Here is a 25,325-nt window from a genome sequence, read left to right on the forward strand (position 1 = left end):
CCCCTCTTTCAGTCTTTGCTCCTTCTGCACCAGAATGGTTTGCCTTGGGATCCCAGCTTCCAAACCCGATGCACAGCTGCATTTGCAGGAAATACCCCATCTCAGCTCTGGGTTTCTGAGGCATACTCAGGACCGATGTTGTATTTTAACCGTGGAGCCACAGCAAGCCTTCATACAAGTACTTGTGTCAATGGTGACGTGCAAAGTCTTGTAATGTTAAGAAATGTTGCCAGCTTTCGCAAGAACAGCCAAAGCACGTCTCTGATATAATTCTTCCTCATAGTGCACCTCCACATACCAAATCTTTGCACTGAAATATGAAATTATTACTGATTCTTAGAGAAAAAAAATTAGTTTCTGGGGTTTTTAATGTCATAAAGCACATTTTGTTTAACTTCAATTCTGTAACAGCTGGTTTAGAGTAAAACTGCAACAGCAAAAATTCATACTGACGCCGGTAACCAGCACAGGGAAATCCAAACAAAATGTACCTGGGAAAACCAAGAATAATGAAAATATAATCTTTTAATTCAAATCCAGAGGACAGTAGAAAAAGAAGCATTAAATTCTCCATTTAGGAGATAGTTCTGCCCTAGAAAAAAATTATAATCTGAATAGACTTTGACAGAGACTGGAAAGGGAATTGGAGTCATTTGTGTTAGGCTACACAGAAGGTGACAGAGCTGAAAATATAATCTGAGACTCTAAAGTGCCGTATGTGTAAGAAATTGAAATTACCCAGCAGCAAAATGCAAGAACTTAGTTACAGCATTTTTATAACATTTGTTCATGCAGGCTGTTAAGGATACTATGATGTGATTATATTCTGGGCTGTTGCCAGAAAACTCCGGTGTATTTACCCATCACTTATGTTTTGACAGTGGCAATGTAAGTGCAACAAGAGTGATAGCAAATAACTAAAATATTACTACATTAATTTCCCTTATAACATACCTGGGATGCAGTATTACTACAGCACTTTTGGGGGGTTCAACTTCCAACCGTCATACATTTTTGGGGGACTCGCTTTCCTTATGTCAAATTATAAAAGAAAACCAGAATAGCCTGTATGGTTTACACTTTGCTGCTAATATAATTAATTTACGTATCCATGCCTTTCCGCATCACTTGGAAAATATAACTGAGGCGTTTGAGAAACTCCTTAAACCGGCGTGAATGAGCACTGTGATTTCAAAGGGAAAGGTAAGATCTGAAGCCAGGCAAGGCAAGTGCTGTACACGCCACTTCACACAGACGTGGTTCGGCAGAAGAAAATAAAGTGGAAGATGTGGGTCGCCAATTAGCCACTCATGAAAAGTATTATTTGAAGCGTACAAGCCCGTAATTCAGAATCACGTTCGCTGCCTGTGCTGTTTTCTCGTCGCAATTAAATAAAAGGGTGTATCGCCCTCTAAAATGCCGTGTGCTATCCAAACGGGGTTTTAAAGGCGGTCTGTTGCAGGAACCAGTTACATAAAGGCGAATTCGCATCGCTCAGGGGAATTAAAAAAAATAAAGGCAGGCTTCGGCGCTTTCGCAACGCTTGACTTCACGCCCAGCGGTGGCAGAAAGAATCACGAGAAATTAAACCCCCCCAACGCGCACAGCCCACGGAGCCGCCGTTAAAGCCGCCAGTGCCGCCCCGCCCCGCCCCGCCCGCTCGGTGGGCGCGTCCCGACGGCCACGTTGACAGGGCGGGAGCGGGGCGCGGCGCGGGGCAGGCTGGGCGCTGCCCGTTGTTGCTCGGCGTCGGGGTGCGGGCGGCCGGTGCGGGGAGCGGGGCCGTTGCCGCAGTAAAAATGTCTTCGCCTCCCAAAGAGAAAGCAGAGACGCGGGCCGGACACCCTCCTGCTGGTACGGCCGCCGGTTCCCGTCTCTCCGCTCTTTCTACTTCCCACTCCTGGGGACGGGACGGGGCGGGGGGGGGGCCTGGGCAGCCGCGGGGGCCGAGCGCCTCCGGGAGAGACCGCCCGGGCGCCGGTTCCCTGCCAAGTCCGCGGCTTGTCCGCTGCCCGGGGCTGAGGAGGGTGAGGGCTGGCTCGGGCGGGTCCCGCCGCCGCCCGGGGCGGTGAGCCCCGGGTGGTTTCCCCGTGTCGTCTGCTCGGGTGCCGCCGCTTAAAGCGACGTCTGACCCGGCTCTCTGGCACCGGGCGGTGGCCGTGGGCCTGGCCTCTGCTCGCCCTCAGCCTTCCCGGCCCCCTTCGCCAGTAACGGGGGCGACGCTCCCTGCCCCGCTTTTCCCAGAGGAACTGTGGTGGAAGACAAGCCCTTATCGGGTTTGTGCCGTTTGGCATCTCCAAGCTTCTGACCCGGGAGACGAGTAGCGTTGCCCTCATCGCTCCTCGTCCGTCAGGGCATCCCGTCCTCGAAAGGTGGTGGAGGCCTACGAACCCACCGCCTGGGGCTGCTGAAGGCGGGAAGGGGAAAGGAGCAGTCTCAGCCGCATCCCAGCCTGCGTGGCTGCACGCAACACGGCGCAGGCTGGGCGCGAACAGACAAACTGCAAATTTAATACTCTTCTGTGCGTCCATTTTGCCTGTGGGCGTTACAGTGCGAGTGCTTGAGCAGGCTTCACGCTCCCAAGTTTTAATTCTGGAGGCTGGCAGGGTAGGAAGCGAATAAAGCTGCTTGCTCACTGCCCAGCGAAGGAGCTCTGGCACCTTCCACCCGCTACTGCCTGCTCGTGGGCCAGCAGAGCGGCGGGTGGTGGGGTTAGGAGCTGCGTTTCGCCTTCGGCGGGGCAGTGCTCTGCCACCGTCCAGAGGCGGCAGCTCCTCTCGGTACACAGGTGGGGTTCAGTTACTCCCAGTGTCCAAGTTGTCTTGTTCCTTCACGTACTGTTAGTTTTTCTTCTTTTTTACAGTTTTCTGAAAAAAGGGAACTTTGGTCCCCGCACCAGCAACTTGTCATGTGTCTCCTACTGTTTCCTAGTGGAATAGTTTGGGGTTGGGGTTTTTCTTAAGTGTTTCAGTCAAAAAATGCTGGAATTCTTAATTCACTGGGTGGTTTTATATTCAAATCAATTGTTGAGATTTAAAGCTAAATTTGAAAACAATTTTTGAACCCTAATTGAATTATGCTCTTTTTATAATGAAATTCCTTTAAATAGATAATAGGAGTGAGAACTAATGGCTTTGCTTTGCATGGCAAATTCAGTTCAGCAGTACAGTTAAGCCAATCTCTTGGCTGAGCAGAGTCATCCCAGTTCTGCATCCTGCCTTGTCTTGGCTTTAGCTCTTACCAGACCTCCTGGTGAGCTGGTTCAGGGAAACAAAGCAAAGCACCTTTCCCGATGTCCACAGCTTTTGCTGCCATAGCTCCTCGAGCTGGCTTGCCTTGAGGTCAGGTAAACGTCAGCTTCAGTGGGAAGGGATGGTTAAGACCTTAAATTGGTTTAGCTGTGTCTTCCAGGTGCACCATCGATGGAAAGGGAACAAAGGATAAATGGTGGATATTTTCATTTAGATGCTTTATCACTTTTATCATATTTTCTGATGTTGTTGCATGTTTGAGATTTGCTTCAAAACCTGTCTTTAGAAACAGGTGACATTTTTTTAAAGGCCTGAAGTGAGCCTCTGTAGGCCACATGAGAAACTAGCGATGCACAGTGCAAAAGCACAACTGGAGTGCAGTACAGGTTTCCCTTGCTGTTAGAATATTTCGTTTTTTTTTTTTTTTTTTCTCCTTTGTAAAACATGTATCCACATATGAACCGAATAACTTTTTCAGCTAAGTGCCTTTTAAGATCATTAGCATCCCTGAGGGTTTTTTTGTCAGTATGCACCAATTCAGCTTTGGAAGGAAGGTGATCACCAAGTCTGCCTTTGAGGCTGGAAAAAAGCTAATGCTTTATAGTATCTGCAGGTCGTTTCTGGAAGAAGATGGTTCTGAGCTGGTTGGCAGAGGAAAGTAGTGGCCTTGTGGTCTTCTAACACTTGGAAAATCCACAATAAATGTGCTCACTAGCAACATTGACTCTATTTACTCGATTACTCAATATTTACTCTAGGGGCTGAAGCTGGGTTTTAATCCTGTATCTCAAGCCGGTTTAGATACTCGAATAATAATATAATGCAGTAGGGCAGTTTTGCAATCAAGTTTTAATAAAATCAAAGTAAAAAATTCTTAAAAATAAATATGACTAATAAATACAGGTGAGATTGTGTTCATAAATAACAAAGCAAGTTCCTACCAAGGCAAAGATGTAATGCGGTCTTTTTTGGCCAGTGACTTAAAAGCTCTGGTTTTGCTGCATACGGTTGTATAGAGAGCCCTACCTGTAATTACAGATGTGTCTTTACTGCACTGAGTATGAATTAAGAGATGTAAAAGTTAGAAAGGATTTGGATCATCAAATTAAAGCAGAATTGACAAATCCATTGTTTTTCATATGCACTGTTAGCCCTCGCTTACTGTCTGCATGCAGTCTGTTAGCTTCCTCTCTGCACTGATCTTTCACATAGGGGGGAAAAAAAAAAAGACAAGAAAAGCACTTGAAAAGACAAAGGATAATGAAATGGAAAGAAACCTCAAGACCTCAGGCTGGTAATAGGGTGCACAAAGCGACTTTGAACTCCTTTCTGAAACTTAAGAGGGCCCCAACTAAAGCTTTATTAAATATCTGTCAATGAGCTCAATGCATCTGTAATACATCGCTGAGTAGGTTTGTACAGCTCATGGTCCCTCTAAAGAGGTCTCCATAATTATGGTTTTAGCTGTTCATTTCTTCTAGTAGATACTGTGGAGGAATAAAGCAAGGTGATTGTGTTAATAGTTTATTTATGAAGCTTTGCAGCAGGTTCATGAAAACGGTTACGTGCTTTTTCCTACATAAAAAAAATATAGCTCTGGGCCAGGATTTCTGTGAAATGAAGGTATATCATAACTCTTACTTCTGTTCTTGTTTTCTCAGACACTAATGTACGCTCTCTTAAGCTTGCAGAATGGCATATTTTGAGTTTCTCTCAGTCCTGGCTTTTCATACATCTTATCAACGTAATGGAATCTGTTATTATACGGTACATAAGAATAAGTTTTGTGTTAATATTTAATATGATGCTCAGGGAAAACAGGAAGCTGCTAAAGCTCTTGGTTATGCTCTGGATTTCTAAAACTTCCTGGCCAGCTGCTGTGACAGTGGGTGATCTGGGTTGATCTGGAAGGTTTCCCCAGGAAGGACTGCCTCGGATCTGCCACCTGAGCGAGCTGGGGCCGGAGCCATCACTGAGCTGTGGTGCTTCCCTAGGTACTTGGTGCTTGCTGTGACTCAGTGGGGTTTATTTCAGAATTCAGTCTCAGAAACTGGGAACAGTCTGAAAGAAGCATGGCAGTGTGTGTGGGGGGGGAAAGGTTAAACAGACTGAGAATGTTTCCCTACTCCAGATTGTCTTGAGTGGTAATTGATTAACACAGTTTAATACATTTCCAAAATGAGTAGTCATATCCTTAAGAAGAACGCAGGCTGGTGTTCGCAGGTCAAACAAAACAGTCTTGGCTGTCTCTCGGCAGGAGGGGAACGTGACATACAATTAAAATCCAAAACTCTGCTCTTATCCGGTAGTGGGGCAAACAGACTTGTGCTGTTGCTCTTCTTGGAGTGTGCTGGCAGAAGATTCCCTCTTTATTTCACACTTCAGAGGCTGGTGGCCTATTGGCCATTGCCACCGTGGGGAGCCATTCCCGGTCCCCTCCTGCCTTAGCACAGGTCCCACCTGACCTCGGCAGTTGCAGCCTGAGCTCCCTGTTCAGCTTTCTTCCTAGTCCCAACAGGATGTCGTTGTCACTGTCATCTTCTGGGCACTGATTTCTGGCAGTGTTCTGGAAGGTGGTTTATCAGTTATTTAAATCCTCTCTCTGTCCTGTGCAGGATTTACTATAAGGAAATCCGAGCTCTTACTCTTTTAAGAATGACTTTTAAATGGCAAAATCACCATGGTAAGCATCTGTCAAATTATGTAGTAAATGCTAGGCAAGTAAGAAATAGATGAATCCTCGTAAGTCCCAAGAAAATATCACAAATGGAGTGGAGTGTTTTTAGCTTGGTGGATATAATCATTATTTCTTCTCTCTGTCTAACCCTGAGGTAGTGTAGTTTGACTGAAGCTTGAAGGTTGAAAAGGAAGGTGAATTATGTTGCAAGGGTATTTCTCTTCTTGAGCTAAATCTCTTGAAACTAGATTGGGTATGAGCATGCTGTGTCATGGGTGGCAGAGATGTACATCAGCAATATATGTACAGGATGCTGATCTAATTGTTTCACTTTTGGTCTCAGAAATCCACATTATTACTGCAGTTGTTTGCTGGATTCTTCTTTTGGTTTCCCAGATCTGCACAGTAACCCTGAATTACTAAAGATTATTCAATTATGTTCCAATGTTCTTTTAGCTGTCTATACTATGCCTGTGGATATTGGTGCAAAAGATCAGATTATTAAAATTAATACGTTACGGCATTGGTCAGTCGCTATTATGCCTTTTAATTGTCTGGTTGTTTGCTTTTAACAGGGATTTAACAGCATGTGTTAGCTGCATATCTTTGCCAGTGACAAATAAAGAGAAAACAAGTGGCTGCTGGTCTGATGATATACAATAGGAGAGGAGAGAGATTTTAGACCACGTAAATTAGCACTAAATCTTCAGGTATTGTTTTCTGTAGTTTTCTGTTAGATGGTGAAGAACGCGGAAGTGTGTGTGAATTGTCCCGAAGCCCTGTTGGTAACCTGGCAGATGTTGCTGTGGAGACAGCACCTTCCACAGAAAGTAATTTGAAAGGGAGCTAATAAGAACTGATTGTGCAATGATGAATTAAATAAAACATACCAATCACTTTGATGAACGGAGATGTTAGAAGAGGACAGCACTTGACAGAGCTCAGAGTGTTTGCTTTTGCAAACAAACTTAAATTTCTAAGGAGTTTGCATCAAGAAAAATGAACAGGAATGTTAATTTTTGTTTCATTTTTGAAACTACATTTCTTTGTTACCTAATCTTTCTATCTTTTCTTGTCCCACATGAAACATTTCTCATCAATTTAAGGATTGTAAGTTTTATGCTGGAGAGAGAACACAAAATGGTTAGTGTTTTGGTTGTGGAGTTTTTTTAATGCACACTAAGAGGACACAGTTTTGATAGGTTTTAAAAGATATTTCGGGTTTGTCTGTTGATCACCTGTCTTTTAGTTAATGTCCTTTGTTGAATCAGAAGTTTATCTTTCAAATATCACACAAAGCTTCAAATCTGTTTAAAAAATCCTAGGGCTAAAGAGCTGTCACTTTCTCATAGGGCAGGTCACTTTCTCTTTACTGCTTGCCCTCACCCCGGCTGTAAAATCTATGCACAGGAATGTCCTTTCCATTGCTGTCCCGGTTAAGAACTGAGAACTAAACCTGTTTCTAGGTTTCAGGGATTAGCACTCAACTGCTGTGAGGTGCCTTAATCCCTCTGTGGCTGGGCACGGGAGGGCTGTCAGAAGCACAGCCTCCCCTAGCTGCCCTGGCAAGCCGCTTTGGCTCCTTCCCTCTGCTGCTCTGGCATCCTGCTTGCTCGGGCTGTGACATCTCTGCCGAGGCTGTGTGAGAGACTTACTACGTCTTGGTGATGTGAAACACAAACCCACGTTTCTGTAGGTGGTTTTATTGACTTCTGACCGCTATAGTGGTTTTCTGATGTGGTTGCTAACGGCAGTGTAACCCATCCAATTAGCTAATGAGATGCATCGTCTTATCTTGTGCGGTCCTTAAGTGTGTATAGCAATGGTTGAAGCAAAAAAAAAAAAAAAAGTACAATACTAAAACAGAAAGCAGATCAAGAGCAGCCTGCCTGTTGCTCTGCTTGGTAGCAGCAGTGTTAGGCCTGGCTTGGTTCCTATTTTATAATTCACTTTGGAGAAGATAAATGATAAACATAAGTGGATTTGCTTTCACTTCTTTTGTGTTTCAAAGGGATTCTTTCATGTTTGTGTCGTTTCTAAAACTAAATCATGACAAGGATTTGAAATGTGGTAGATGCTTACGTTTTGCAAAACAAAGCTCTGATCTAAATGCAAGTTAACTGTCACTCTAAACTTTGATTTTTATTATAGTGTTTGTAAAGTACTTCTTTCTATAAATACAAATATATATATGTGTGTGTGTATATATATATACACAAATAAATGTTATAGCTGTAGTTTTTAACTCGAAATGACTGGTAAGGTTCTTCAGCCCTTTTTGTTTTATGGGAGTATTTAGCATTCATGTTTGTGGCCTTTTGCATAGTGTTATGCAAGCCATTGCCTCTGTTTCTTCTTCTGACTGCTGCAAGTTAGTAGGGGTGGGGGGAGAGTTAAAACAGAGTTGAGTTTTCTAAAATGGTATTGGAAGCAGGTGGTAAAATGAGCTGCAACTTCTCAGGATGACCAAAGATGGCATAATGTGAAAGAGAATGGCAGATGTGGTCCTGAAGTAGCTGTTCCTCAGGCTTGCCACTTTTAAACACTTTGGGCCCCTTTTTCAAACTGTGATTACTATTAAACTACTCTGCAAAGTATTAGGGTGGGAGGGAGAGTCATCCTTAAAGTGTTCTTCACTTACACTGATTTGTCTGAGGTTTGTTGTTTCTAATTTTTATTCCAGTGAAAGCTGGTGGGATGCGGATCGTGCAGAAACACCCACATAATTCTGATGCCAAAGAAGAAAAAGATAAGGATGACCAAGACTGGGAAACCAGCAGGTGAGCACTTTGATTTCGCACATGTGCTACAGCAAATTTCCATGACCTTGAACCTTATCACCAGTTTGTTTTCCTTGCAGATAGCAAACCAACTATACAGTTGGTTTTGTATTATAAAATTGATTTAAAGTGGTAGCAAGTTACATGCTCCATTAAGAGAATTGGGAAATTTGGGAATTTTTACATTGCTGAGCCTCCTTTAAATGGTCCTGCCCAGTAAGAGAAGGTTAGAGAAAAAAGTACAGTTAAAGTAAAACATCAGCTTTCCTAAAATCTCTGAACATTATTTCAGACTGTGCAGAAACACAGAGGCTAGGCACATTTGGACACAAGCATTAGGCTGGCAATCTGTGTACGAGGTGGTCTTGCTGTGTGGTGGTTGATTCCTTCTACCCTTTGGCCCATACGCCTTTCTCTGAGGTATTTGACAATGTGGTGCTTTTAAAAAGACAAGTACAAATAAATGCTATGAATATTATCTGCTTTTATTTTAGGTGGGAATCTAGCAGTTTTAGTGGTGGAGGATACCAAGGCAGACAGCAGTTTCTTAGCCTTTTTATCTAGATTTATCAGATAACTGCTGTGTAGAAATGAAAGCAGAGACGTTCCATGGATTGTTGCTGTATTCATACAAAAGCCACCTGGTTTTCTGCTGCTTTACTTGGCTAGTGGTTTGTCTTTGTAGCCAAGACTATATTTACCTGAAATCTTTAAATACTAGCTTACTGTTTGTCCTTGCTATTTGCTCAATGCAAAAGAAAGAGAGCCATTCTTGTGCTTTGGTAAGTAGACTGACTTATATGATATTTATTTTACATGTAAAACAATGGTAATAAATAAGCATTGTGAAAATGTCTGTATAAATAAGAACAAATGTGTTTATTTACTAAATCACAAGTTGATTAGGAAACATGTTTATGAGAAGGAAAAAGTAATTTTAATTAATATATTGAAATGAAAGGCAGGAAAATGAAACTTTATGCCACTTCATTAACCAAGTTGGCCATCTTGTATTTCTGTTCAGTGGCATGTAAGTTGGAACAGAGTCTGTACTGCAGTCAAGTTTTGTCCAAACGAAGGTATCTTATCTTGTGGTTCATTTAAACTTTGCTTGAGGATACATCCTTTTATTTAAGGTATGCTTGTGGTGGATTGGCCTTGGCTGGACACCAGGTGCCCACCAAGCTATTCTATCACTCTCCAGCAGCTCGGGAGGCAGGAGAAAATAATATGGAAGAAACTTGTGGATCAAGATAAAGGCAGTTTAATAAAGCAAGAGCAAAGGCCATGTGCGGAAGCAAAAGAGAACAAAAGCTTTATTTACTTCCCATCAGCAGGCGATGTCCAGCCACTTCCTGGGAAGTAGGGCTTCAGTATGTGTAGCGGCTGCTCTGGAAGACAAATGTCATAGTAACGAACACTGCCCCCCCCCCCCCCCCCCTTAGCTTTTATTGCTCAGCAGAGTTCATATGGTACGGAATATCCCTTTGGTCAGTTTGGCTCAGCTGCCCTGGATATGTCCCCTCCCAAGATCTTGCCCACCCCCAGCCTACTGGTGAGGGGGGAGTGTTGGAGAGACAGCAGGATGCTGTGCCAGTGCTGCTCAGCAGCAGCCAAAACACTGGTATGTTATCAACACCTTTCTAGCTACCAATACACAGCACAGCACTATGAGGGCTGCTGTGGGGAAAATTAACTCCATCTCAGCCAAGTCCAGTACAGTGTTATATACCTGCTTATTATTACATTTCCTTGGCCTGACAACCTCATGGCGAGGGAATCTCGTTAGGATCCAAATGAGAAGACTTCTTGTGCCTCTTCACAGATCTAAACCTCTGTTACAATATAGCTATCTGCTTTATTCCTTTCTTCAGACAAGATTAGAATTTTCCCCTCTGACTCAAATACCGTAGGGAAAAGTTAAAATTTAACCTTGATACTTGTGGCAGTGTCCGCTTTAGCAGGTGCTGTGGCACAAGAGAAGCAGATCTGTAGAGGGAAACAGTTGGTGCCAAGGACTTCATGTTCACGCTGGGTGCGTTTTGGAGATTACTTAATCTGGTCTTCTGGACTGAAGGACCAAGCCTAGCTGGCACGTGTTAGGTGTCTTCTTGGACTACGTGTTCAGTTTAGCGTCGTCTGCAGGGAGTCCATGTCAGGTTCCCTGAGACCAGCCCACAAGGTGAAACAAAGCCCGACCAACAGAATGATCAGGAAGGGGAGTACACTCTGGATCTTAAGATGCTAACAAATATGCACTGTATATTAATATTGTAAGGCAGGTCCGTGAGCAATTTTTTTGCTTTAAAGGCAGAGGAGAAAGTTTAATGACCTCTAGAGCTACTGTATTAAGTAGGGAATAGTTAGCTGTTGTACCTCATAAAATCCATTCCCTCAGCCATCTGATCAATTTTTGTCAAAATATGCACTTAGAGCGCGCTCTTTGCTTTGGCTTCCTTGTAGAGGATACGTTATTGGTCTGTATTAGGCATTTGTGCATATAGTTATTTTCAAGCCTGTATATTAATACAAAAAGCAGTCATTGGTCTGAACTTCTTATTTTTTTTATTTAATCCTCTTGAGAAAGAAAGCAGTAGGAGGGACAGAAGGAACATATTTAGATGGGAAGCAGCATGAATTATAAAACAGAAGTAAGTTTGTTTACAAGTCTGAGAGAAGTTGTTTTCCTGGTAGAACTAGGAAACTTTTGTGTCTGAGGGAAAGAATTTAATGTCACTGTTGTAGGCTCCTGTGGGAATACTTGTACAGCTCTGGTGGCTGTACAAGCTGTAGATGTGAGCAAGAAGTTACTTAGCCATGGACAGAATAAGCAAACTCCACAAGCCGTAGTACATAAACTTGTTGTTGTTTCTCAAAATTAAATTACGTTTGCAGCACGTCAGCTGCTTTTGTGCTGGGAGCTGCAGTCCCCTGGAGTTTCTGTTACTGGTGATTCACGGTGCCCTTCTAAAACACCTGGATTTCTGATGCCCGTGGAGGTAGGTTTATCAGGAGATGGGGACAGGTTTGTCAGGAGGGAGAGAAGAGGCCAGTAGCATTCTGTTCTGCTTTCTCCGGCACCAATACATACATACTTTTTGGTCTTTGCTAGCTGATATTTTATGTCCCTTTGCTAAGCAGATGCAGACACATCTGTGTTTTTAACTTTCTACTCTCATGTTTTCAGTCTTTGTCGTTTTAAGGTAGTATGCTTGATCTGATGCAATCTCTACTCTGTATTGCATTCAAAGTCAAAAGAAGCAAACAGCCCTTCAGGCAATTCATATCAGGTGATATGGGCAGCTGACAGTGATGTGAGAGAGAATAGTAAAACAGAGAAGAGTAATTTGTGTGTGTGTGTGAAGAGGGAGACTAGGATTGAGTGATTATTTTAATCTCATTGCAGGTTTAGTTGAGGACAGATTAGTGGAATTGGCAGTAAATTGAGGCAGAAGATTTCCAGCTCTCCCAGAGTTCCTTGTGAGCTCCAAGAGCACATGTCCTCCCCATGATGGTACAAATCTGAGCAGCTGCTCAGCAAGAAAGCTTTCGGCTAGAGTTCGTAGAAGTATTTGTGGCTTGGGAGACAGCTGGCATTGTTTTTGCAGTGTGCTTGCAGAAAAAGACATTGGGTCAGTGTTTCTAGTCTTAATGTAAACAAAGCTGATACAGGTAAACACCCCTTAAGTAGCTAACTGCTGTGATAAAGGTGACTTTAAAGTAATATTCACTGGGTGTATCTTCTGTGACACTTCTTTTTCTCAGTTGTTCAGCAACTTGCAAACCAGTAACTGTAACTTACTCTGCAAAGTATTTTATTCAGTTCTGTTTCCCAAAATAAAATTGTTATGACAACCTACCATTTCATGAAATGGTAGGCTGACTTGTTATAATGGTGATTTGTGATCCCTTAAAACAATATTTGGTAAGACAATTTTATACAAATTTAAACTTTTCCTACAATGCAGTTCTCAACCTTGAGTAGTAATGGAAATAATTTTATATGTCTGGTATAAATATAGTTTTACTTAAAGAGGAATGGCTGGATATGATTATATGGAGAAGACTCAGTGAAAGAAGAGAGGGGTTGCATCATTTCATTTAGGTGAACTAAAAAAAATGTGTGTGGCATCCAAAGCCAGTGGCACCACTGTGGTCAAGATGTCAGTGGTAAACTTGACTGTGAGGTGGAGTCCTTGGCCCAAATGTTCTTGAAGACAAGGGTGATTTTGATCAGCCTGGTTGGAAATAGGATACTGGCTGGATGAACTTCTGGTGTGATCCGTTACTGATTTTCTTGATGTTTCTGTAGTTGCTTAAGACTTGCTTTGATTTGCTTTTGGATATGGCTGCAGTTTTGTTTGATTGACAGTCATACTGATTGCTGCCGGAAGGTTTTTTTTTTGTGATGCTAGATGAAGGTGAAACATATCATTAGAAGTAGGGTTATGAATAGAAACCATCATTTTTCAGGACTGTATGTTGTCATAGAAAATACTTGGAATAAGTAGGCTACTTATAGTCCTGGGCTTTATTAGAAGCCCATTAATGCATGTTTAACTGAGATTTGCAATATCCTGTGCACTCCTGTGCCAGCATCTGACTCTAGCCATAATAAACACTCCTGAAAGACAGATAATTTGAAGTGAGAGCTGCTTGTTCAGTTTTGCACAAGAGCTTCATTAATAGTCTCTCTGGGACCTCAAGAACAAGAAACTATAATTATATATCAGCATCTGAATTTAAAAAAAAAAAATATTTAAAGCAAATACCTGGCTCATTTTGTTTTTTAACAAATAGGGTAAACTGCAAGGTCTTTCATGTTTAAAGACTCCTTCTCTTTTGTTCTATTTCTGAAACAAAGTGGCTAATCACAGCGATTTAATTACCGAATATCAAGGCAGTAGAGTGATTTCTCAGTATACATATGTAAATTGTATGTGTTTTGTATCTTAAACTTGGAGATTGTGAATTCAGCATTGTCTGACTTTCCCATTAGTTCTAGAAAGACTAAATTATGCAGCCTGGATTTTAATTCAGTTTAGCATGTGGATATTGGATGTAGCTATATTCACTGGGCAAAAGAAAAATAATAAAAAAAAGGGATAATTTAGAATATGGTGACTCAAACGCAAAATCATGCTAATGAAGCATACGGGTGTCTGTATGTCAAAAAGACAGTCTTGTTACTTAATCGCATGGTGAGAGAGTTGTTGAAGGCCGCTGTTATACTTCAGGTATCTCTGTTACTAGTTAAATCTGAATATGCTAGTTAAGCTGCACCTGCTTTTTTTCTTTTAGAAGTACAGTGGAAGTCTCAAAAATTTAGACTGCAGGTATTTACTTTCATTCAAGAGTAAATTTGTTCTTCCTTTCCCTCACTTTGGTCTGTTGCAGCTGACAAGAAATAAGTTACAGGCATTATCTCCATTTTTCGTTTGCCATTGAAGATTCTGCTGTCATTGAAATGTATTTAATTTTTGCCTTGTAATGACCCTTGTTATCTTCTGACAGAATTTAAAAAACACGAAGTAGGTTATACAACTAAGCCATTAGGGCATGTTTGTACATTTGTTTACACCCTAAATATGGAAATGCTTGAAACTATTTCTACTTCTTGTATTTCACCCTGTTGTTCTGGTTATTTAGCTGGGGCAGAAACTGTAGAGTCGAAAGTCCTGATCCTTTGACTTGGGAATAGCTGCCCTTCAGCACAGCCAAGACCTGGGAGATTATGTCTGGTGTTCAGCTCGCTTGCACACAAGTCCTGTAGGAGGTAGTTTGCATCATGGATAAAGATGTTTCAGTCCAGTTAGTTCTGATGTTGTCTGTTGTAGAGTCAACAGGTGCTTGACAGAGGGGAAATCTTGGGAGTTCCGAGGAAAAAAAAAAAAAACCCAACAGTGAGATACTTTACAGCATGTTAAACATGGAAACCAAACCCTCATGAACAGGTAGCATTGTACTTCCATAAATGCTCAGCCCATTAGTGTTTCTCCCATGTAGTTCAACATAAAGCTGAAAAAAATGCACCTTCACCTGTGTTCATGCATCTATAAAACCAAAATATTGGAAAAGCAAGCAGGCATTGACTCACCATGGTGAATATTTACAGTTAAGAGAAAGAGACGGGTCAGGACAGATACGCTGCTACATCATCTGGTTAAGTTTTTGGAGAGGAAATGTACAACTTTGGTGGGTAGAGGACTGACTGAGTCTCCCTTTCTGGCAGCAGGGCCACTTCAGTGTTGGCTTAAAAGGTCCCTTGGGCTATTGTGTTAGTGGAGGCAGCTCTGAAGGAGTGAACTGATACTGTGTACGAGCATCCATCATCAACATCCACATCCTCCTCTTTGACAGAATTCACATTTCTTCAACCACCTTCCTAAGTACCTCTTTTTTCCCTTCTTTTTCCAGCCTGATTCTGTTACCTCTGTGAGCTGATGTGGCTTTACACAAAGATTATGTTCACAGACTAGATATTGCCATTTTATGCTTGACAATATAAAACCTGAAATTTGATTAAATGTATGGATATAGTGGATATGACTCTTGAAGGTTTTTATTCATGTCTTTGGCCTTTGAGCTCTCATTACGCAGATGTGGAGTTTTGGAGGCAGTTGGCCTTAGAGGATGAAATGTCTGGGGGAAATGCAATGAAAAAGCAACCTGGCTGTGAATCCCATGCTTGCAGTTTCTGGGAAAGATGCAAACTGCAGCAAACGTTGAGCATTATGAGAGTTTAGTGTGACTGTAGCTTTTTTTTTTTGCTTCATTAAATATTCCAAAGGCTAAAAGGCAGTTCTGCTGGCAAAAGAGCTGTAAAAAATTTGCAACTATAATTTTGTGATATTATTAAGCAGAATATAGAACATAGCGCAGTGAGGGAAATAACTTCCTACCTTCTCTAAAACATCTTTATTTTCCAGAAAGATTCTGTGCTTAGTGCTTTTTTTTTTTTTTTCCTTTCTCCTTCCTCCCTCTTACCTTTATTTTGGACTTAAGCTATTCCCTTAACTGGGAAGTGAATTTCTTAATAGCATCACTCTCTTCTCCTTTACATAAGTGATACTGGCTTCAATACATTTTCCCACCTCATAATTCATCTTCGTGTCTTAATCTTTTGCATAGAGTTTTTACGATTAGCAGATGCTCAAGTCTACTAAAGTTTATATATGTATAATTTGTTTAATTATAAAAATAAAAACCAATATTAGCAATTTTCATGTGATTTTTTCAGGACAATACCTTTTGCAGATGACCGGTTACTCGGAGAAGTAGCAAAGTAATTGCTATGACCTGTGTTGAACCATATCAAATGCATATATGGTTATAGATTTAACTATAAGTACAGAGAATAGAATATGGAATACTGATTTTTAAATGCAGAACTACTGTAAGGCAAGAAAGGAGGCTGTGAATATCTCCATTTAAGAAATGAAAATATCTGTGAACGTAGGGAATGGAGAAAAAGCTAGACAAGATTATGAATGAAGCATTCTCATACAGGAAGATGTGAGTCTTCTGAAAGACTGTTTCATGCTTCCAGTATTTCTTGATGAAAGTAAGTTGATAAATCCATCAGTCTAAGTGCTAGTTATGACATTATATGGATAGTTCTTTTCATATTCCTGAAGTACTGTGTGCATGTGTGAAAGAACTAAAAACGATCTGATATTTCCCCCTCTCAAAGTGAATAGAAGCTACGCCATCCAGCTCAGTGAGAGCCAGGTTCAGTCCCGAAGAAACATATGCTATCTTATGAAATTAGTTGGAAAGCTGAGTTGAATTGTCAGCCAAGCTGGTGTAAGAAAAAGATTTTAAAAGAATGAAAGTCTATAATTTGTATTCTGTGTGATGAGGAAAGTAAGAAAAGCTTAGTCACATGTGAGAGGAAAACGGATGGGAAGTAGTATCTTGTGAGTGGCACAGCTTAGTATGGTGTTCCATGTCTGTAGGGAAAAGTAAAATATCTCAAGCTAATAGCTCAAGTGGTGATATTTTGCATAGTGCTTTTCACTTGGTATCTTTCTGAAATGTGGGAATGCATTGGATGAAGGTCATCATGCCAGTTTGAAGGCACAGACAGTGCTGAAACAGAAATTTCCAAACCCAAAACTATAATCAAATCCTTTTCGTTATGCTAACTAAACCCAAATCTCTAATATTTAAGTGTTCAGCAACACAGAGAGCATTTCTAAAGCTAAAGGTATGACTTTCTACTAGAAAAAGCTGCCAGAGGACCAGATGCTACCCATTTATTTAGAATCAAAAACCTATGTTTGAAGTGAAGTCACCATGAGCTGAAAATGAGTAGGAAGTGTGTGAGATTGACACCATGTTTGCCAAGGAGGGGGATCTAGTTTTTCAAGTAGCACCTTCCTCTCCCTTAAGTTTCTTCTGCCTCAGCTGCATCAGGCACTGAACTTTGAAGCAGTTCAATATTAAAATAAACTTAGAATTACAACTTGCTAACTGTCACTGGGCCAAACAGAAGGGAATTTCACTCGGCTGCTCCCAGGACACTGGTACTAGAAGCAGGAGATACATGAGAGATAATTAAAGACAAGACTGAAAACATTTGTTATATTATCATCAGAGTTTTATTTCGCCTGCAGTAGCAGTTGATAGAGCTGTTCATCGCAGCATGTTACTTGATGGGCAGGTGTTGGCTGCAGTAGGCTTGCTGCCTTCCGATTTTATTGTAACATTTCAGTGACTGCATCTTGGTCACAGTCGTCCTGTTAAATAAATGGCAATTAGTAAAAAATACTTTATGAGCATTCACACAAATCTTAGTTCTGATGAGTTTAACTTTCTCTGGGACTCATTCCTTAGAATAGATATAACATGATGAGCCTGGGGCTGTTAATGGGTTCAAAGAGGAGCTGGTTTTGTTCCTCCAGGATACAACCAAAGTGGCTCATTCTTCTCCCTAATGATCTTGAAATGTAACTTCTTTTTTTTCTTTCAGATTGTTAGAGCCATAGTTAGATACTAGGCTAGCTCTCAATTAGGGAGAGACTCATGGCATGCTGCAGTACTGAATCAGACAGCCCTAGAGTCCCTGCGTGTTTGACTTCACCCGTGTCTCTTGCAGCAGGTGGACTCTGCCCTCCCCAAGGCATTCATTTAGCCTGAGCGCCTGTTGCTTCCCTTAGGATTCTCACTGGGGTGTGGGGTGGGTAGCATTAAATTGCCAATGATGATATGCTGAGGGTCTGACTGGGTTTGGTGTCTTCTCAAATTACAGTTTCACTCTAGGAAAATGACAGAGGACTGTATTTAAGACAGGTGCTTTTTGGGGGGTTTTGTTTGTACTTTGCAGTGCTGAATGTTTGTCATTGCTTCCCAAAGCCTACTTTAAAGACTTCTTTTTGATTTGAAAATAAATAAATAAATGCAGGGCTCCAGGTATTACAGTGGAAGAGCTAGGCTGGTTTTTGCTATAATAGCCTAACTTGTAGTGTCTCTTTTGAGAGTATTTGGAACTACTGAAAGTCTTCAAAATAATTCAGTAAGGAAAATCTCATTTTTTGTGTGGATCCTTGTACACCTTAAATGTTGATAATGAGCTTGATTGTCCTGCAGTCCTGACAAGTCACTCTCCTGAAACTGTAACCTCACATTAGTGTTTAGAACATGCACTGGTAAAGTGTGTTTACTGTTTGGTGGTTGTTAGAATGGTCAAGAGTACTTTGCATTACTTATGAAAGCTGCCGTTGCTAAATTTTTTTTTAAATCCTTTATTTTTGCAGGCAACATATTTGCTAATATGTACCATGTTATTGTTGCTAATAAGCAACTTATTTGCATGCAATGTATTAGACTTTGTGAGGCACTAGTGAATTAACTGACCAGTTAATGCACAACCCCATTTGGCTTCTTTGTTAAAACGTTGCTTTTGTGTTGGAGGTGGTGGAATGAAATTGCAGTAAACTAAACTGGTTTTTTTTACACTTCTGTGATTCCTCGTTTATTTCTGGGATCACGCTACCTTGTGATTCTAGAGGAAAAGTGTTTGTAGCCATGTGTATGCTGTTTTGTATCAACAGTGACACTAATAACATTACCACAAATTCTTCCACGTACTGCTCTTGAGAAGGCTTTTGACTAAATAAAATTTAGCATTCTTATTTATTGCTTTGAAAATGGCTGTAGAATTTATTTCCTGTTTTCAGACATTACATGATTCTGTTTCTGCTGGTGTGTTTGAAAGAGTTTATTCTTGTTCCAGTTTACAATGGGGAAAAAAATGCCAGAGCCTCAAAAGCTTATAAGGAGTGGAGCTTCATGTTCTGCTGTCTTTTCCAAACATAGGCCTTCTGGCTGTTCTGGTTCCTTCCCTGTATTGGGATGGTTTGGATGACCTCTAGATGGCTTTGAAGCTAATACTACATTTTTCCTTTGTATCTTGTAAGCACCCACAATTACAGAAAACTTGCAGTCCTGCTGATAATGTATTATTCCTGCTGCTGCCCTTTGGAGGATCTCCCTTTAAAACACCTTGTTTCTCAGTCTTCATGTTCTTATTTTGTGCTGTCTTACCCTTGAAATTATTTCTGTATTAGTGATTGCAAGTTGTCCTCTTCCTGTTGTATTTTTCTAAAATCACCTTTTCTGAGAAGGGTTCTAGTGTTGAGAGACCTCTGTACGTGTGTTCCTCCTCCTGCAGAGCTGACTAACAGTTTAGCTGGTCTGATGATTAGGACTTGACTCTTTTGTATTGTCTATGTCAGACTGAGAAATAAATAGAAATGGTGTTTAGGAGCTGCATAGTTCTAATGGAAATAGATAGTAATAGTCATGTATGTTTTACAACAGTGATGTGTCATTTTTGTGTTCGGCTGTTGCAGTCTCTGATCCTCAAGATGTGTCTCCTGCCATATCCCATGGTAACTCAGTTTAATGAGGGGTCTTGCTGGCATTTTTTAAAATCTCTGCATTCCAAATAGGCTAGAAGATTGGGGATTTATGCTTTAATTCTTTCAGGTTTTAATACTTTTACTGGGAAAAGAAAATTTTCAAAGATAATGCACACTGTTTTCCCCCGCCAATAGGAGAAGGAAGATAACTGCTTGCAGTTAATGCACCGGATTCTGTCTTCCTCTCCAGCTTTTTTAAAAATTTACGTAGCTTTATTAGCTAATGGCTTTTTAAGATGCTGTATAGTCCATACTTCTCCCTGCCTGTTGCCATGTCTTCTAAAACAATAAAGAACTATTAATACAATGAAGGAAAGGGGGAGTTATAATATCGTTGTAGTCTCTTCCTTCCTCTTCTGTTTTAAAGAATATGAATGGCTGTGCAGGGCCAGCACGAAGCTCCGTCTGTCCTCGCCTGCCTGTGCCGCACTCCACAGCAGGTGGTACTTTGGGACAGTGTACGAGAAGGGCTGGTGTAGAATGAGCCCGATGAAACTCTCACAGCATCTAGCAACCCAAATTACTTCTTAAAAGCTTGCTAATCGTATTAAATTACTGCCACTAGACCTAGTTCCTATTTCTCTAGCCCTCTTTTGAGCATATGTACATTTCTCACGTTGATAATCGTCTTCCTATGGAGGTAGCGCCACACTCTTAAGTAGGCAATGCTGCAGAAAGTGTTTTCCTTTTGCTTGCCTGGTAACTTTTTCCTGTGCCCTCCAAGTCTTACGCACTAAGAAATAGTGAATAACTGTATTTGTTTTACCTTCTCCTCTCTACTGTATGTTTTTCCTTGAGTTCTCTTTTATCTTTTTGTTTGTTATGTGGTGGAATAACTAGAATTGCAATGTGGAGGGTAAAAGGATACTGCAGGCTTACACACCCGCACGGTTTTATTTTTGTGCTTCTTTTCCTTCTCTTAATTGGTCTTGTGTTTCAGTTGTCTTTTTATCTGCCTTTAGGGTATTAAGCTGCTGATTTCAAAAACCTTTTCACGGCGATTCCAACATTTGTAATAACTGTTCTAGAGCCCATCATTATGTATGTACAGTTAGGATTGTTTTTCCCAGTGTGTATATTCTGCATTTATCAAGGTGCCATCTTTCACTTTATTGTTCCATCGTTCCTCTGAGATCCCTTGTAACTGTATACGTCCAGGGTTTTTTCTATCCTGAATAATTCACTAACATTAGCATATATTGTCATCTTGCTATTTAGACCTCTTGCAGGATTCTTGCAGGATCTCTCTGTTAACTTGCATCATTATGATATTTGATTTATTCCTATGCTTTATTTACAGTTTCTGATCCTTGAGAGTGTCTTCTGCCATATCTCATGGTAACTCAGTTTATTTAATAAGGAGCCTTGTTTGCGTTTTTTGGAATTCTGCACATATCAAATAGGCTGAAGATTTTTTTCTGCACTTGGTCATTCATTCAGATTTAATACCAATTGCATCAAATATTTAGCCAACATATCTAGCCTCTATCTTGGGGTAAATTTACAGTAATTTTCCTCAAAAACCCACTCATTTTCTCTAGAAAATCCTGAGCTAAAGTCTTCTAACACTGTTACACTCACTAGGTGGCATGCAAAAATATGGAAAGGAATTAAATAACAGATTCATATGCTGAATCTAATTCATCATTCACATTGCTGAAACAAATTAACTCTTTATTTACTTGGTTTTAAAATTTCCTTTTCTAAGTTATTTCTTCGTATGTATTTAAGAGAGAAACCTTGGCAAGTAAATAGCTTCTGTGAGATAAGTGGCATTCATTTGTTTTTATTTGAACTTAATTGCTACAAAATGTCATGAAAAAGAGGATTATCAAATGGGACAAAGTGTCTGAACAAAGAACCTAGCAGCAAAATTTCTATCAGAAGTAATCTCAAATTTTCACAGCCTTTATAATGATGTTTGCTAACATTAGAGTTGAATCTTCACAGTTTGCGCTTAGTCTGCAATAATTTCAGCAGGTGTTTACTGGTATGAGATTCCATAGCCCATCTCACCTTCAGTAGAGAAGGCAGTATTGGGCTAAGCTTCTGGGCAAATATTCATGCATTACGATTTGAATGAATAAACAAAAGTTATGTTTATGGAAATAGTAGACATGACTTCATATATGCAAACAGTGAAAACATTGATTGTTGCAGGTGACCTTAACAAGGAAGTAAATAGTGAAATCTGCAAGTCTGCAGGTGATACAGAGCTGTTTTGCTTAGTTAAATACCCTACCAATGGTGAGGAACTCCAGGAGGACATCACTAAACTCTGCAGGAATTAGTTTTGGATTACAAAAGCCACTGGAAAATTCATGGAAAACAGTTTGTTGAGGCTACTAAATACAAGGATACAGCCTCTGGTTTGGGAGGTTCCTGAGGAGCAGAGTTGTGGAGAGTGCTCTCGGGAGCACTCTTTGCATGCTCTGTCCTCATCTCCTTCCCCATGTGTTCACTGTTCCCTGCTGAGAGTCAACAAGGTGAATGTGTGGTCTAACACTGGACGGCTAGTTGTAGACTGACTTAACATTTAAGATCAGTTGCCATTTCAGTAGAGACATGTGTGTTGGGAGGAAATGGTGATCTCATGAAAGATTTATGTATTGAAACTGAGTAAGAGAAGTACTTGGGAATTTGGTTTCTCAGTGGCTGTGGTGGCATTAGTTGACTACAGAGGCAGTCCAGTAGTACTGCTGCAGTAGTTTGCAGGACATTTATGGTAGATTTTTAGGGATTTGAAAAATTGGAAGCTTGCATCAGAGCACCTTCTAGGAGGGCATTTTAAAATTGAATTCTAAATTATGCTAACAAATTGCTGCTTTTCTTAACCCTGTTGTAAGTAAGCATAAGTAGGCTAGACTCTCAGCTGGTGTCTACAGGCATGCCTCTGTAGCCTTAGATGAGGGTCTTGTCTCTGTATCCTACACCTATTTAGTCTGTAGCATATCTGCAGGCTCTATAGCAAATTCAGGGAACAACTCAAAAGTTGTATTATTCTCTGGATTCACCACTGTGACATATGGTATTATTAATACCTTTAATCTTGCAAGATTCCCTAGGCAAAAAGGGCTAGAGAAAAGGTAAATCTAATTGCTCAGACATTACCCTGATACTGTTTACAGTACCTCAGGAATTCTCTCCTGGCTAAATTCTGAGAATTAGTCTGAGGCAGGAATTCAAGATATACATATAAGTTTGTTTTGGTTTTCTTTTTAATATTTGACTGTCAGAGAATGTTTCCAGGAGTTCCGTTTTGGCATAGCAGTGTATGAGTTTGCACCATAACTCTCCTAGGCTCTTGCTTGGATTTCATATCCATTGTCTTAAATATGTGGCATAAAGGGGATATGATTAATTCTTTCCTGGTTTCTTCAGACTGCAGTCATGGGCATAAATATAGACTGAGCTTTTCTAGCAGATACAAGAAAAGAATGAAAAGCAAAGAGGGGAACAGCCTTGATTTATACATTTTTCAGTTTGATTTCCTCTTTCTTAAGATGAAGGGAGATAAGAGTTGCAGTGTTAGTTGATGATTCATCATCTGCCAAAATCAGTTTAACTAAAAGGCGGAAAATAAAAACCACCAAAAAAACATGTTTTAGCTTTCAAAATATGGAAAAGGAAGGAAATGTAAGAGTTTTCTGAAAAAAGAATTTTACCACAAACTTGGCAGGGATTTTATGGAGAAATGTCTGTGTTTTTCCAGTTCAAAATTGAGAAAACAACCTGGTAAATATGGATGAAAAATTTAAGTTCCACATGTTAGTCTAACTAGCATAGTCTCTGCAAATAAATTCTAGTGAGACTAGTCAATCTTTGGATAGATGTCAAGACATGGATAGTTTTGATCTAAAAGTTTAATTTGGTTCTGTACATCCATCACTTTCACTTCCCTAAAGTAAACTGTTGGAAGAGATGAAATACTGCTGTATGGGAAGATGCCTGAAAAATCTTTATGCAGAGTAGAGTTGCTTTAGTTCAGTGTGTAGTACTTGATGTTCATGACTTTTCGTACTCAGTAATGAGCTTCTCTTTCGCCCCCTGCACTCCTGGTGTGATAATTTTCTTTTAGGATGCAAGTCTGTGGTCCATCTGCTACTGGGCATCTTGAAGTAATTTGGAAGTGATGTTGTTTTGGAGACAATGTCCTGGAAGAGTTCACATTGGTAGAAGTAGTATTGGCAGTGTAAATATTGACTTCTATGGTTGTGGTCATCAGCTGGTAATTACAAACAATCCTGAAATGATCAGAACTGATGTCTGTCACGTGCCTACACAGTAGTTGGGACCAGAGACACTTCTTCAATGGTATTAAAAAGTAAATCTATTTAAGCTAGAACAACAGCAGCTTTTCCTGAGGCAAGAAGAGTCTTCCAAAAACATGCGGCCCCTTGTGTCCTTGTATTTAGTAGCACTCAACAAACTATTTTTCATGAATTTTCCAGCACCTTTTGTAACCCAAACCCTCTTTTTGCAGAGTTCAGTGATTCAGAGTTCTGGAGTTCCTCACCATTGGTAGGGCATTTAACTAAGGGGGTGTCAGCAAGGCTGGTGAGCACTGAGGGTCGGTGCTTGGGTTGTGAGTGGTACTGTGTTCTGGGAAGATGATGACAACCACCCAGCTCAAAGTGCAAACCCGACCTGAAGCTGGCAGATAGGTCTGACCCCAGGAAGGACCTGTCTGCTCACTTCAGTCCTCGCACCACCCCTGTTCAGAGCTCTCCGCAATAAGCAGATAAGCGAGATAAGCGAGAACCTCCATTATTTTGGTTTTCCAAATCTCCCTTAGTCTTAACCAATCCAGGAGCTGATGGCTATGGGAGGGAGAGGCAAAACTGGTGGCTACTATTGCAACATAAAGGTAAGCCTGACAGAGTAGTGAGCCTGATTTCTGTTAATCCATGTGGGAATTCACTTTTTTTTATGTAACGGTAGGTTTTCAGGGGGAAAATTACTCTGATTATTCTCTGAAATCAAAGTCTCTTAAGGAGGGTAGCATGTTGTCAAAAGCAAGAAATCTTTTGGGCTGTCCATAAACCAGGAACTAGCTACGGTAATGAAAGCCTTTTTAGGGAATCCAACAATTTCTTTAGTCAAAAGATACTAGTGGCACATTTATGCTAGCCATACTCTCTTCAGGTGGAAGATACTGCAAGTGAAGTAGCAAGTGTGGCAGGAGCAGCTGCTGGAGAAAATGCTCAGCCCCACAGCACCCTGGCAGGGATGGGTGGTCCCCAAGGCAGCTGCCATCACCAAAGCAGGCAAGGCAGTGAGCCAGGGCTAGAGCCTGCCTGGGGAGAGCTGGGATGGCCAGGGACAAGATACACCAGTGATAAAATAACACGAAAGAGTAGTTTAAGAAAGCAAAAGTCAAGCCATTTTTGCCTCCTGAGGTACCTTAGCACTTTAGTGAAACAGGTTGGTCAAAGGAACTGATATCTTGTACTGGTGCTTTCAAAATGCATTTGAAACAGGCAAGGAGAAGTAAGCCCTTTTAGAGAACCAGATCACCACATTATCTGGTAAATAAACTACTTAATGAGCAGTTATAGAGAAGATGGAAGTGGACTTTTCTCAGAAGCCCACAATGAAGGGGTAAAAGTCAACAGCTGCAAATGGCACTAAGGGAAATTCTGACTAGACATAAGGAGGAAAAACCCACCATACTGATGGTGGTGGTCAACCA

General features: G+C 40.9%; 1 protein-coding gene across 1 annotated transcript in view; it reads left to right on the plus strand.

Moving 5' to 3' along the window:
• Positions 1-1,699: 1,699 nt before the first annotated feature.
• The window catches only part of DAP (death associated protein), a 61,350-nt gene continuing 37,724 nt past the window's right edge, over positions 1,700-25,325 (plus strand). Inside the window, exons 1-2 of the mRNA XM_074874481.1 lie at positions 1,700-1,854; positions 8,612-8,708. Coding sequence (XP_074730582.1) covers positions 1,800-1,854; positions 8,612-8,708 — 152 coding nt within the window. The 5' untranslated portion in view covers positions 1,700-1,799. The remainder of the gene's footprint in view (positions 1,855-8,611; positions 8,709-25,325) is intronic.

The sequence above is a fragment of the Strix uralensis genome, chromosome 1 (assembly GCF_047716275.1).
Source record: "Strix uralensis isolate ZFMK-TIS-50842 chromosome 1, bStrUra1, whole genome shotgun sequence".
NCBI lineage: Eukaryota > Metazoa > Chordata > Aves > Strigiformes > Strigidae > Strix > Strix uralensis.